Genomic DNA, 12,274 nt, shown 5'->3' on the forward strand with positions numbered 1-12,274 from the left:
CTATTTAAACTCTACAGTGTCGTGCATTATTCTGTTGGAACTAAATTCTATTCAGTTTTGATGAACCAGTGCAAATTATAGCCTCAGATTTCTGTCCTTAAGTGACAAGAATGTAAACCAGTGTGCTTTTCTTTCATTTGGAAATAGTCAGCATTTCTGACTATGTCTCTGACATAAACAAGACAATATCCAAATGACTGCTGCTTACAAGCTATTTTCTCAATTCTGGACAATTCTACGTAAGATCAAGAAATAGCTGTCATCGACATTCTAAGTAGACCAACAGTTTCGAAAATACTCACCTGCTCATCCAGCAGATGTGTGTCTTGTAAAGTGGAAATTAGTGTATGCCTTGGTGCATTACTGATGTGAACTGAAATGCGGTGTGGAGGGGAATTTTAAATATTTATTCAAATAATAGTGTTATATTTAGGTAAAAGTGCATTTTTAATATATTTCCATTGATACTGCTAACAATTACAGTCTGTACACCTACAGGAGGCATCATGATCCTCTTACCTTCATGGCCTTAATAGCTTGAGATCCAGAATAGTCAAATTCACCAGCCTGGCCTATAGACAGACCACCTGACCCCAGCACCAGCACCTTTGAAACCTGCATCATGACAAAAAAATTGTAAATACAGCAAATAGTGAAAAGCTTCAAACTTAGTAAAAGCAAACACGCAGAAATTTGTTCCTTTTGCAATGGAGAAAAACTGAATTGTTTCATTCATGTGCAACTCCTGCAACAAAAAAAACTTTGCCCATAAAGTTTTCGCTACCTTTCTGTAATCTAACATCAATATCCTTGACTATTTTTGAGTATTTACCAAATGCAGATATATTTATTTATGTTCTGATATATTTAAAAAACATCTTGTTTGGTGCGTTCTCTTAGCTTTTACATGCACCAATGTTAATAAATCTTAGCATGCATAATAAATATATAGTAAATATATAATAAAGCATAATAAATCTTAATTGCGAAGCACTTCATGTACCTGTGCTCTGGGGGGGATGCAGGGGTTCTTCGGCATCACTGACACAATGTTAGTGTCCTTTCCATTCTTTATCAAGGATATGAAGGCATCAAATAGAAACTATGGAAACAAAGACATTTTAATTATAAAAATTATGTTCTGAAATATACTGAATGATATCCTAGTAAGAAAATATAAAGAAATCTTTAGACACTATTAAGAGACTGTGATACAAGTGATACATCTGGAAATAACCAGACTCTCATTGACTTTCTTGAAACGGACAGTAATTAATTACTTTGAACTTACTTGTTACCCCACAAAATGTGTAATTGTTCTCTGCTTTTGGAGTTATTTCTCCTTACTACCAAAACAACTCACAAAATCAGCACTTTGATCTGCTTTAAGTATGAAGGGTGCTTTATACATAAGATTGATTGACTGATTGATTGATTGATTGATAATTACCTAGGAAGTTAGATGAACTGACTATACAGAATTTTTTTTTTTAAATATCTAATTTAATTCCTCACCAAAGTCAGACATCCCATAGAACAAGTGTAAATAAAACAATTATTATGAAAAATAAATAAAAAAATATACAGGTTGATTTTAATGTCATTACTTTTAAGATGGGAACATTAAAGTACAGTGTGGCCTTGTCTTATCAGCTTAAAATGGCATTATTCATTTTGACTACAAGCAGAATAACAGAATAAAAGCTACACATTAACTACAAAAACTAAAGTGTGATACACTAAGTGAACCAAGTGATTACAGGGAAGAGGAGGATAAATCAAAGCAGTATTCAAAGCTAATATTCTACTTTATGCAATCTGAATACAGTTATGATATTTCTGAGATATTAAACATCACTGTAAACCTGCTGATAGAAAACTAACCTCAAGAAGTCCGACACTAAGAAGTGAAAATCTCGACACACTGCAAATTAGGCACAGATAGCAGGGGAAGGTAAATATATTGGGTCCTAAACATTATTGATGTGTCTGCAAACAGTTATGGCATTACACAAATGGACAAAATTCAGTAAAGTAAATGTTGTGTTTTTGGGAAAAAAGTGTTTGCAATTAAATAGAAATTGTTTGAGCTTTGCAGAAAGTAGGTGCCCGTTGAACACATCTTATAAATAAGATTAAAAGAAAAAGAGTAAAAAAAAAAAAATCTTTCTTTTTTGACAAGGTAAAACAAGAAAGAAAATAAGGACAATCACACAGAACCATGGTCAGTCTACTGCAGAAGAGAGGGCACTATCAGTATTTTTCTAAATGAGACCGATGCAATACATTCTGCTGCTCAGACAGATTTTAATCTTTATTTCAGACTTGCACAAACTTTGTGGTTATACAAAGTTTTGTGTAGTATAAATATTTTATGTACAATCTGTATTTCTTTGGGATTTTTACTGAAAGACCACACAGGGGAGAGCATGTTTGTGAAGAGGATGGAAAGGATTTCAAGTCTAAAGATTTTCTTTTATACATAAAAATCTCAAAAGTGTAGGTTGATATTTTGTACAGGGAATTAAAAACTGGTATGTTTTGCAGAAAGGCAAAACTTAATAAGACTGGATGAAGCATATTGTAAAATTTTCATCTCTTGCCACAGTTTCAGATTTGGATTGAGATCCAGATTTTGACTGGGTCAAGCTAATTCCTGAATATGCTTCTTCAATCTAAATGATTCTATTGTTGTTCTCCCACAGGGTATTTGCTGTCATTTTGTGATTTTAGCTTTGTCCTGTCCCCGTTCCTTAGAAGCTTCCCTGCACCTGCTCAATGCAAGCTTAACAGCAGCATGATGCTGCAAACAATGTGTCTCACCACAGGAGTGGTATGTTCAGGGTGATGCACAGGGTTATATTTGTACTACTACTTTTATTATATGTAGGGCAAATAGTTACACTTTTGTGTCATCTAAACAAAGCACTTTTCTACATGTTTGCTGTGTCCACTACATGTTTTGACCTACTGCAAACCAGATTTATTCCAGTTTTCTTTCAACAACAGCTTTTAATATATTGTTGCTTTTCAATAAAGATCAGATTCTTTGCTGTCAACTTGATAGATTATTTTTCCTGGGCTCTTTCCTTCAGCTCTTCCAGAGTTAAAATGAGCCTCTTAGCTGCTTTTCTGAATAAAGCTCTCTTCATTCATCTTGTTAGTGCAGGTGGATGGTAATTTCTTCTTAAATTTGTAGTAGAGGAAATTCTTTATTCTGGGTTCCCTTAAATCTCCAACTTCAAATATTAACTTCTAACTCGTTTTAAACTAGATATGCTTTGACACATTTGTAATGTGACAAAATGTGAAAGTACTCATTTGATATGAATAATTTTGCAAAACACTGAATGTAGGACGTCTCAAAACAAATATTTATTTATTATCAATAAAAACCTGAATCCAAACCTTTCATTGTTGCATTAATGTCATGTCAATAGCATTTTTCTTTCTTTTACCAGAGAACCAAAACTTACCAACCGCTAACAAAAGAGACGAAAAAATACGTATATTCATTTTTTCTATTTCTAATTTGCAAACTCCACTGTTTAAGTGCTTCACTTTTCTAGGCCATCATCTGTGGAGGTCCTATTTAGGCGGAATATGTGTAATTTTACCTTGGTTGAATCCTCTGAATAAACCTTTAATTAGTTGCCGTATAGAATTCAGGTACTTTATGCAGCACCATCAAAGTCTTTAATTACCTCAGTGTCAGTGGGACCACCCTTAGCCTCCGGATGGAACTGGGCCGTGAAAACAGGCTTAGTGTTGTGCATGATGCCCTGGAAAATATGCATATTATACATAAAGAAATCAAGCAAAAACTACTGATAGAATCCAGAAACAAGAGAGTATTTTAAAAACTGTTTTTGGAAACATATAAAGACTCTTTGTAATGTACTCGAATGCTATCTTTTAAGGAAACGTACTACACAAATGAAAATAAATATGCATATGTATTGACAAACATGTAGAGTGAAATTAACCTCATTGGTGCCATCATTAGCATTGACAAAAAGTGGGCTCCAGCCTGCTGGAAGGGACTTGCTGTCTATGCCGTAACCATGGTTTTGGGCTGTAATGAATGCCTGTCCTGTCATCACATTCAGCACTGGCTGGTTCTGGCCTCTGGAGAATGACAGGTATGCATCAAATCTAAATACTTTTATTATTTTTCTGTTAAGGGAGGCAACTTTAAAAAAATAATAATAATAAAATAAAAAATCTGTTTATTATAAACAGAATCTTTTAATGATTGGGTATCGTGTTAATTACGTGTATTTACTTAATATAAAACGAGTTTATTCACCTGTTACCCATTGGCAGTTTATATGACTTTGCTCCTGCTGCCAGAGCCGTGATCTGATTGCCCATGCAGATCCCAAACACCGGCTGAGGCCGATCACTCTCAAGCACCTTAAAAAAAACAAATTCAGTTACAAATTAGATGGAATCCTAATTTACAACATTATCAATGCACTGATCAGAAATTAGTGATCTATTTGGCCGATTCTGATTTCTCTTTAAAAAGTCAACCTAATGGTGTTTCAAATTTTTCTTCTACGTCTTTTTACTTTAAGTGGTCACAAACATTTTTCAGTGCATCTAAAACATACCTTGCGGATATTGTTGATGAGTGTTTCAGCCAGAGACGGGTCTCCTGGTCCATTTGATATAAACAAGCCATCATAGTCTAAGCTCATCAAATCCTGGTCCCATGGTACAAGGTGGACCTCTGTGCCTCGCTGCATCCAGAGATACATGCAATGGATTGTCTTTTAGAGATTATGTGGCAAATTTCTTTTTGCAAAGTTAAGGAAAATAGCAGTGAAATGGATAACTTTATATAATATGTTATAAGGAGAACACTCAAAGTTACACAATGTATAGCACCAATGACAGGTGAAGGGAATTTACAAATTCAGCGTTTTGCCATTCCTACCTTAACCAGCAGTCGGATTATATTATGCTTAATGCCACAGTCCACAGCCACAACTTTTATTGGGTTTCCTTTTCCAAAAACTTTGATTTCCTAATGGAAACGGTGACATGGCGAATGAAAATCTTTGCAGCTTTTTCTTAATAGCAGGAATGAAAACAAAAGTGCCTTGTTGTTTCCACCTTGGTTGAAACTTCTGCTATAAGGTTTTTCTGGTTGGGATCAGATATCTCTATAGGCTGTCCATCAAATTCAATCTTTGCTAAAACAGTGCCCTAAGGAGGAACAAAAACAAATCAGTGAGCGATCAGCTACTCTGTTTATTCCATGCAACTGAGCTAACCTTAAAATTTACAAGACCTTGTCTCTGATGATCTTGGTCAGCATCCTGGTGTCTATTCCAAACAGTGCAGGGACCTTTATAGTAGAAGGGAGAGTTAATTTCCAAAAAAGGAGCTGCACCAAGGACTTGGTCATTTGAAAACCAACCTGCTCTTCTTGTAGCCACTGACCCAAAGACTTGACAGAATTCCAGTGGCTGTATTCATGGCTGTAGTCTTGAACAAGAAGACCAGACACCTAATGGTATCAAAGTAAAGAAAAATATTATCCTTAAGGAAAGTTCTAGTTAATAAGAAATTGAGTATGTTTGATGGATTTTGCAAAAGAGTGTGATGTAAACAACTGCAACATTTGCATTAAATAATAGAAGATAAGAAGCAAGAAGGTAATGTAAGCACCATTATCTCAGGAACAACAATATGTACAGAACACTAAATAATTTCAATGCTATTTTTCAGCTACAAAAAATCTAAAACAAAGCAATGCTGTTATAAAGTGTGGACCTGCATATAAATGCTGTTTCTCCTAAAGGATCAAAGGAATCCTGAGGATTTAAAGGCATACAGAAGTAGATTTCAACAAAACTCACAATAATAATCTCTCTCAATCTTGTTGGTTTGTTGGTGCCGTGCATTCAGCCTCCCACAGAAGAAAATGGACATAAACATTAAATCTGCTGATTCAGCACCTTCCCTTATGCAGAGGTGGGAATATGTTTATTTGTGTTTTAGTATTTATCCACTGTAAAACAGAAGAGTATTATTTATTTAAGTTTGCATGTTGTTGTTTAAGTTCCTTTTCTCAAGTTTTATTTTCACCTTTTAATTACTCAATTTTTAATAATAATGCATTTTATTTGCAAGAACCTTTCAAGGTCGCTTAACATTCACAGCTTAATGTGAGCAAAGGTTAAAAAGTGCTATAAAGAGAACATACGGAGAGGTGCTTGTCGAGGGCAAGCCCCTAGTCTGAACAGGTGAAATTTGAGGAGTGACAGTTTATTCCAGACTTTGAGAGGAAAGCAGCTAAAAGACCTGAGTCCCAAGGTCGACTGATGGGCACTTGGCATAGAGAAAAGAGAGTTAAAAGAGAAATGAAGCGTGCAAGATGGTGTATAAACACACAGGAAATGAGTAAGATAAAAGAGTGGCTATATTCTGGAGGGTTTTAGATGTTAATAGGAGTATTTTGAACTCAATGCGTAAAGGATGAGGAGCCAGTAAAGTCCCTTTAAGGTAAAACTTAAAGGGATGGGGTTAGTAGTACTGGTGAGTAGATGGGATTCTGGAGACGACGTGGGCTGGTGAGTTCTGAACCCGTTAAAGTTTATGGAGGGATTTGTGTGGTAAACCTCGTAACAAACCAAGAAACAAAATGCCAAGCAGAAATGTCTAAGGTGCCCTGTGACAGACTGGAGACCTGACCAGGGTGTATTCCGCCTCTCGCTCTAAATGTTAGCTGGAGATAGACACCAGCACCTCTCCCGACCCCGCTAGGTACAAGGGTGTTAGAAAATGGACGGATGGATGGATGGATGGATGGACGGACGGACGGACGGACAGATGGATAGAAATGTCTAAGGTGAGTCATATAAGAATTTTCAATGCCACAAAGGAAGCTCAATTTAAACCGTCTATATCACCACCCTGAACTCATAACTTGCTTTACAGCCTTTCATGTTTGCAGTTTTAGGCTGACACATCTTTCATAGATATATCCTATTCAATCATTAATTTCCTGATGACATCACATGGGACTCTAGCGGTTGCAAATGTGAGTTTCTCAGTGGTGCGCCTCAAAAACATCTAAGGTTGCACCCTTAGATGTGCACGCCTACTGGTCACCGTGTGACCAGTCCTTCTGGAGAAAATCTAAGCTACTTGGATAAAGAGTTGGATAATGCACTGTTTTTAGCTTTTGAACTGTAGTGCTCCACATAAGTCAAAGTAGTTGGGTGTTGTTATGCAAACTTCTCAATTGACTCTTTGGCCCTGAACCAGTTTGCTACAGTAAGATAAACAAATCTTGATCACAACTGTAAAACCACAGAGCACAGACTGTCACAGATGTTGAAAAAGACTGTACTAACTCCAAATCCAAATGTTATCTAGAAGAGACAGGCACATCTCTTTTTACACCTCAAACATGCCCATTAGATTTTACAAAGGAGTAACAAAAATGTGATTTTGATGAATAGTGGGTATTGCTTGCTGTAGCTCTCTTATCATAACAAAAAAATTCAATAAACAAATGGCTGACTTAGCAACCACAAAAAATACCTAAATAGCTATATTTAATTATGAGAAAAGACAATACAACGAAAAGACAGTTTGGCCATAGCACTTTAAAAAAAGTTTATTAATTTTATATAACAAGGCATGCAATTAAAACATGTGAAAGGGAATATTTAAGAATCAAATATTGTTTTATGCTTACTAGTATTGCAACATTAAAAGCATACACTAAAATCTCACAGAGTAAAAATCTTTTATAGTTTAATATTCAGAACAGAATTCCTGAAAGAGTTCACTCTCTCCTTCATGTAATACCTGAATGTTTGCCGACTCCACATGTTTTCTCAGGCCAAGTTCATCCAGCTCCTGGGTGTTAGGTACACCATAGTTTCCAACAATGGGGTATGTCAAGGTCAGGATTTGACCTTTGTAGCTGGGGTCAGTAAGGGCCTCAGGATACCTAAACCAGTAAATCCACATTGCAGTGAGGTATTATTTAAACTCAGTGTTAGGCATTATTTTTTAAAAATGTGTCTACGTACTATAATCTTAATATATGAAGTTATTTAGTCCATAGTTATTTGAAAGAATTAGGACACCTGCAGATTTTCCGAATATGTTTTGTACATTCTGATATTGAAGATCCATTCTAACACCATATAATAAAGTTTTACAAGCACACAGTTCACCCTGAAAAAGATGCTTAAGTAAATCTCATAAAGCCCTAAAATGATCATGGGACCCAAAATACACTATTGCTACTGTTGATATGGAAGAGGTAGAGGCTTTGCAATCATAACTTTCATGAGATGCATGCAAGGAGGAAACATTTGCTCTATAAGAAAAAAAATATAAAGTTCAGAAAAAACGGTTTCCACAGAGAACCTAGACATAGACCAATAATTCTGGAATAATGTTGTTTGAACAGAGGAGTAAAACTGAACAATAGAACAGCATGGCTATTTGTCATAACTCTGCAGTATGGAGCTGAAAATAGCATGCTTTGAAGATTGTTTGCTTTAGTAAGACTCTGCCAGAAAACCATCATAGAGTTCATCATGAACTCTACCAAGTGTTGGAGGGTGCTTAAGAAAAGCAGGCACATGCAGAGGCAACAACAAAGTTGTATAGAAGAGGGTACTGAACAGACTGTACTTCTTGTGGAGACTTTTGTCCTTCAGGGTTTGCAGCAAGGTGCTGCAGATTTTCTATAAGTCTGTTGTGAAGAGAACAGCCTTTTCTGCTAATGTTTGTTGGGGTATGATCATCAGAGTCGGTCACTAGGAATGAATAATAAATTAATAAAGAAGGCCAGATCAGTTCTGAGAACTGCTCTGGATCTGACTGTACCAAAAAGTAAGATTTAAGACAATAATGGATAACCCTGAGCAACAGATGGTCTTCAGTCAGACTCTTCAGATCCGTTGTAAAACAGACCCCTACAGGAGGCTCTCCTTGTGCTCAGCAAAAGCTGTCCAGAACAGCTCCTTAAAAAAATGTGAGACCATCTGTAAAAATTAATTAACACTAAACAAGAAATAAAACCAAAACATATAATTACCTAAAATATTGCAGTAGACCCATCAACCATGCTGTGATGTGAATTGAAACAGGCAATAAATGCAGGGAACCTCTCAAACACCTCCCTGCTGAAAGTGAGGGGTGAGGCAAGTTTTTCTCAGATCAATGTCAAAGACTATTAAAAGGCTACAGGAAGTTTCTCACTGAAGCTATTTCTGCCAAAAAGGGTAACACTAGCAATTAGGAAGTGATGTGTCCTAACCTTTTCCTTTGTTACAAAACACATTTTCTGGATATTTTTGCAGTAAGTCAAACATTTTTTGTGTGTGCGGTTTGGCCAGGATTAAGAATCACTTTCTTTTTCAGTTATTCATTAATGACAGGAGGCAATATCTGAACATTGGTTAATAAAGATTTTAAAATTTACTGGAGTGTCCTAGTTTTTTTTTTACAAGTGTTTCTGAGAAGCCACCTTCCTTTTAGTCTTATTTTCTTTATCTGACAAACATTTGTTGCAGACCACAGTTTTGTTTAAGATCGAATGGTGTAACAACAAAAGACGAAGTTTCTTTCTTACCCCACCAGGCCAGTATTGAAGACAAGTTCCCCAGCTACAGAGCCATTGTGCCCAAAAGAAAACCCTTTCATCCTGGTACCATCCTCCAAGACCAGGTGAGCTGTCTGTGCCTGGGAGTTAAAAGAAGGTAGACAGATGACAAGTGAAATCTCACCCAAGAATAATGTATTCTCTTTTTCTAAACCCAGTTTGGACAGACCAAAGGCAAAACTTTGAAATAAGATGGCCTGTAGATTTTGAGTGTAGGAGAGATATGGCAGCCAGTGAGCCACTGGGACTTTGTGCTGAAACTGCAGGTCATTGAGAAATGTGCTGCGAATGCTGAGACAGACAAATCTCTTCAACTGTTGTGAGCACAAGTTAGAGAGCGGGTCGGCGTTAGAGCAGGAGAGAGGGGAGATCGAGGGAGATAAATATATAAATGTAAAGGTTGGTGATACCCACTGTGGAGCAGTGTCAGCAAACACCAACATGAATACAAATGGAACAATGAGTGATAAATTTTTATTCTTTTCTCTGACAGAGGACATCTAAACTACTGACATATTGGCAGTGATGACCCACTAAAAGCTTAAAATTTGCTTTAAAGTTTAATTAATTCTTGCTTGTAATACACTATGACAGCATACTCCTGTATCTAAATACACTTTAATAGTTCAGTTCAAATGATGAAACTCACATTGATTCATTGCACACAAGCAGTTATGTTTCAAGCATTTATTTAATCCATTATTGATGATTGTGGCTTAATACTAATTCTACTGGAAAGTTGAAAAAACATAAACAGATAACAGCAATAACTGAAGCCTTGGCTGGATTGTTAAGCAAATTGAGCCGGTGGAATCAAAAATCAACAGACATTTAGAGCACTAAAAGGGAATGAGTGGTTAGCAATGTCACAGGTGTCTTACCTAGGCTAAGGAGTAACAACACAACACAAACTAAGTAAGCAGTCATTTTTTAAGATAAAAGTAAATTTTGCTTTCATTATGGAAATCAATAGAGTGAATTCACTGGTTATCTTAATATGTTCCCGCAACAATTAAAAGACATGACTGTTGGGCTAAATGATAACTCTAAATTGACCGAAAGGTCTGAATGGTTTTCTGTCATGTCATTTGCATTTTTTGAGAAACAATTTTTAAGTTTTCATCAGCTGTAATCAATACTCAAAATTAACAGAAATAAACACGTCTCACGTTGTAATATATTTTGAGGTAAACAAGTTATTTAACCAAATTAACTTTGCATGGTATTCTATATTTGAATGAGGTGTACAGAGCAGTCAGTGCGACTATGATGCAACAGTGTGATTTATACATGTGATGCGCTCAAGTCCAGCAGCTGCACAGACAGCTGTCAGAAAATCTCAGGCACAAACAGCATCTATTCTAAGGAAACAGGGCTGATGAGATAAATACACAGATTTTAAAAAGAGGGTAGGGGAAAGACTAGATCACACAAAACGTTTTAATTATATATATATATATATATATATATATATATATATATATATATATATATATATATATATATATATATATATATATATATATATATAATTATCTGCATTTAATTTTATTTCACAAGAAAGTTAAGTCTCTTAACGACACTCTTCCCACTTTTTTTCTGTTTGGGAGGAGTGGCTACTTTTCAAATGCTTACACAGATATGCATGACCCAGACGCCAACGAGTTTGCAGCTCAGAAGCGAGTGAATGTGTTTTTAAACTAAAAGGTCACAGTAGCTGTGGTTTACACCCTTCAATCACAAGCCGTTTTCTTACCTTGACACTAAGAAGTTTCGCAGATTGAAGTCGCGGCCAGCCTGACGTGTTTCTCACTTTCCTGCAAATCATCCATCCTTGTCTCAGAGATTTAACCACGCCGCAAGCCAACAAGATTTTGGTCATAGTAATCTAAAGTCACACTGTTAATAAAATGACACGGGAGGAAAATAGCGGACAGAAGGGGCAGTCTGAACGAAAATGTGTAAAAACGAATGCTATTTAAAATATCTTAAATGTTGAGAAAATAGTTACGAGCTTCTCCTCGTGTATTCAGTGGCCACAGGCTGACAGTTCAAGTGGGCGCTTGAAACGTTGCAACGGATTGGCCGCCGGAGATTTGTTGTTCTGAACACATGAAGCGGACGGTGTTTAGATTGGCCTCCATGCAAAAAAGAAATGAAAAACGCCCACTTTTATCTCAAACGTAACAGCAAATACTAGATATCCGTTTATGTATTTTATGACCTATTATATTGTTGGTATTAATTAAAACGGTGGATGTCTTTTGGGGCGTTTTGCAGGTGAAACTGTACCTTTAATACTATATTTATCTAGTTATCAGTTGCCCATTAACTCTTTATATGGGTGAACGTAAAACTAAAATACACCAACTTATTTTATTGATCTTTTCAGATTTATTTCAGTCTATAAAGGGAGAACAATACAAGAGTAATGAGTTATTAGGCACACTTTCAGTATTTTTGTGCTCGGAACAAACACAAACGCCTGTCCACTGGGAATGACTGTACCCGCTTATGGCAAACTTGTAGAGAGTGCTTCATGTGCAACAAACTCTTTAAAGCCTTTTCTTTGAGGCAAATTGCCTGCAAAGAAAAAAAGAAAAAGAAAACCATCCACAGACAAGCTGCATG

At 36.1% G+C, this 12,274-nt stretch overlaps 1 protein-coding gene across 1 annotated transcript in view; it reads right to left on the bottom strand.

Moving 5' to 3' along the window:
* cps1 (carbamoyl-phosphate synthase 1, mitochondrial) overlaps window positions 1-11,733 on the bottom strand; it is a 57,866-nt gene extending 46,133 nt beyond the window's left edge. The window contains exons 1-13 of the mRNA XM_032568860.1: window positions 11,400-11,733; window positions 9,614-9,723; window positions 7,831-7,975; window positions 5,429-5,518; window positions 5,300-5,356; window positions 5,122-5,214; window positions 4,943-5,032; window positions 4,617-4,745; window positions 4,310-4,416; window positions 3,987-4,128; window positions 3,705-3,782; window positions 1,004-1,102; window positions 520-615 (exon numbers count right to left, since the gene is read on the bottom strand). Of these exons, the coding sequence (XP_032424751.1) occupies window positions 520-615; window positions 1,004-1,102; window positions 3,705-3,782; window positions 3,987-4,128; window positions 4,310-4,416; window positions 4,617-4,745; window positions 4,943-5,032; window positions 5,122-5,214; window positions 5,300-5,356; window positions 5,429-5,518; window positions 7,831-7,975; window positions 9,614-9,723; window positions 11,400-11,525 (1,362 nt within the window). The 5' untranslated portion in view covers window positions 11,526-11,733. The remainder of the gene's footprint in view (window positions 1-519; window positions 616-1,003; window positions 1,103-3,704; window positions 3,783-3,986; window positions 4,129-4,309; window positions 4,417-4,616; window positions 4,746-4,942; window positions 5,033-5,121; window positions 5,215-5,299; window positions 5,357-5,428; window positions 5,519-7,830; window positions 7,976-9,613; window positions 9,724-11,399) is intronic.
* Between the last annotated feature and the right edge of the window lie 541 nt (window positions 11,734-12,274).

Source organism: Xiphophorus hellerii, chromosome 7 (genome assembly GCF_003331165.1).
Source record: "Xiphophorus hellerii strain 12219 chromosome 7, Xiphophorus_hellerii-4.1, whole genome shotgun sequence".
Lineage (NCBI taxonomy): Eukaryota > Metazoa > Chordata > Actinopteri > Cyprinodontiformes > Poeciliidae > Xiphophorus > Xiphophorus hellerii.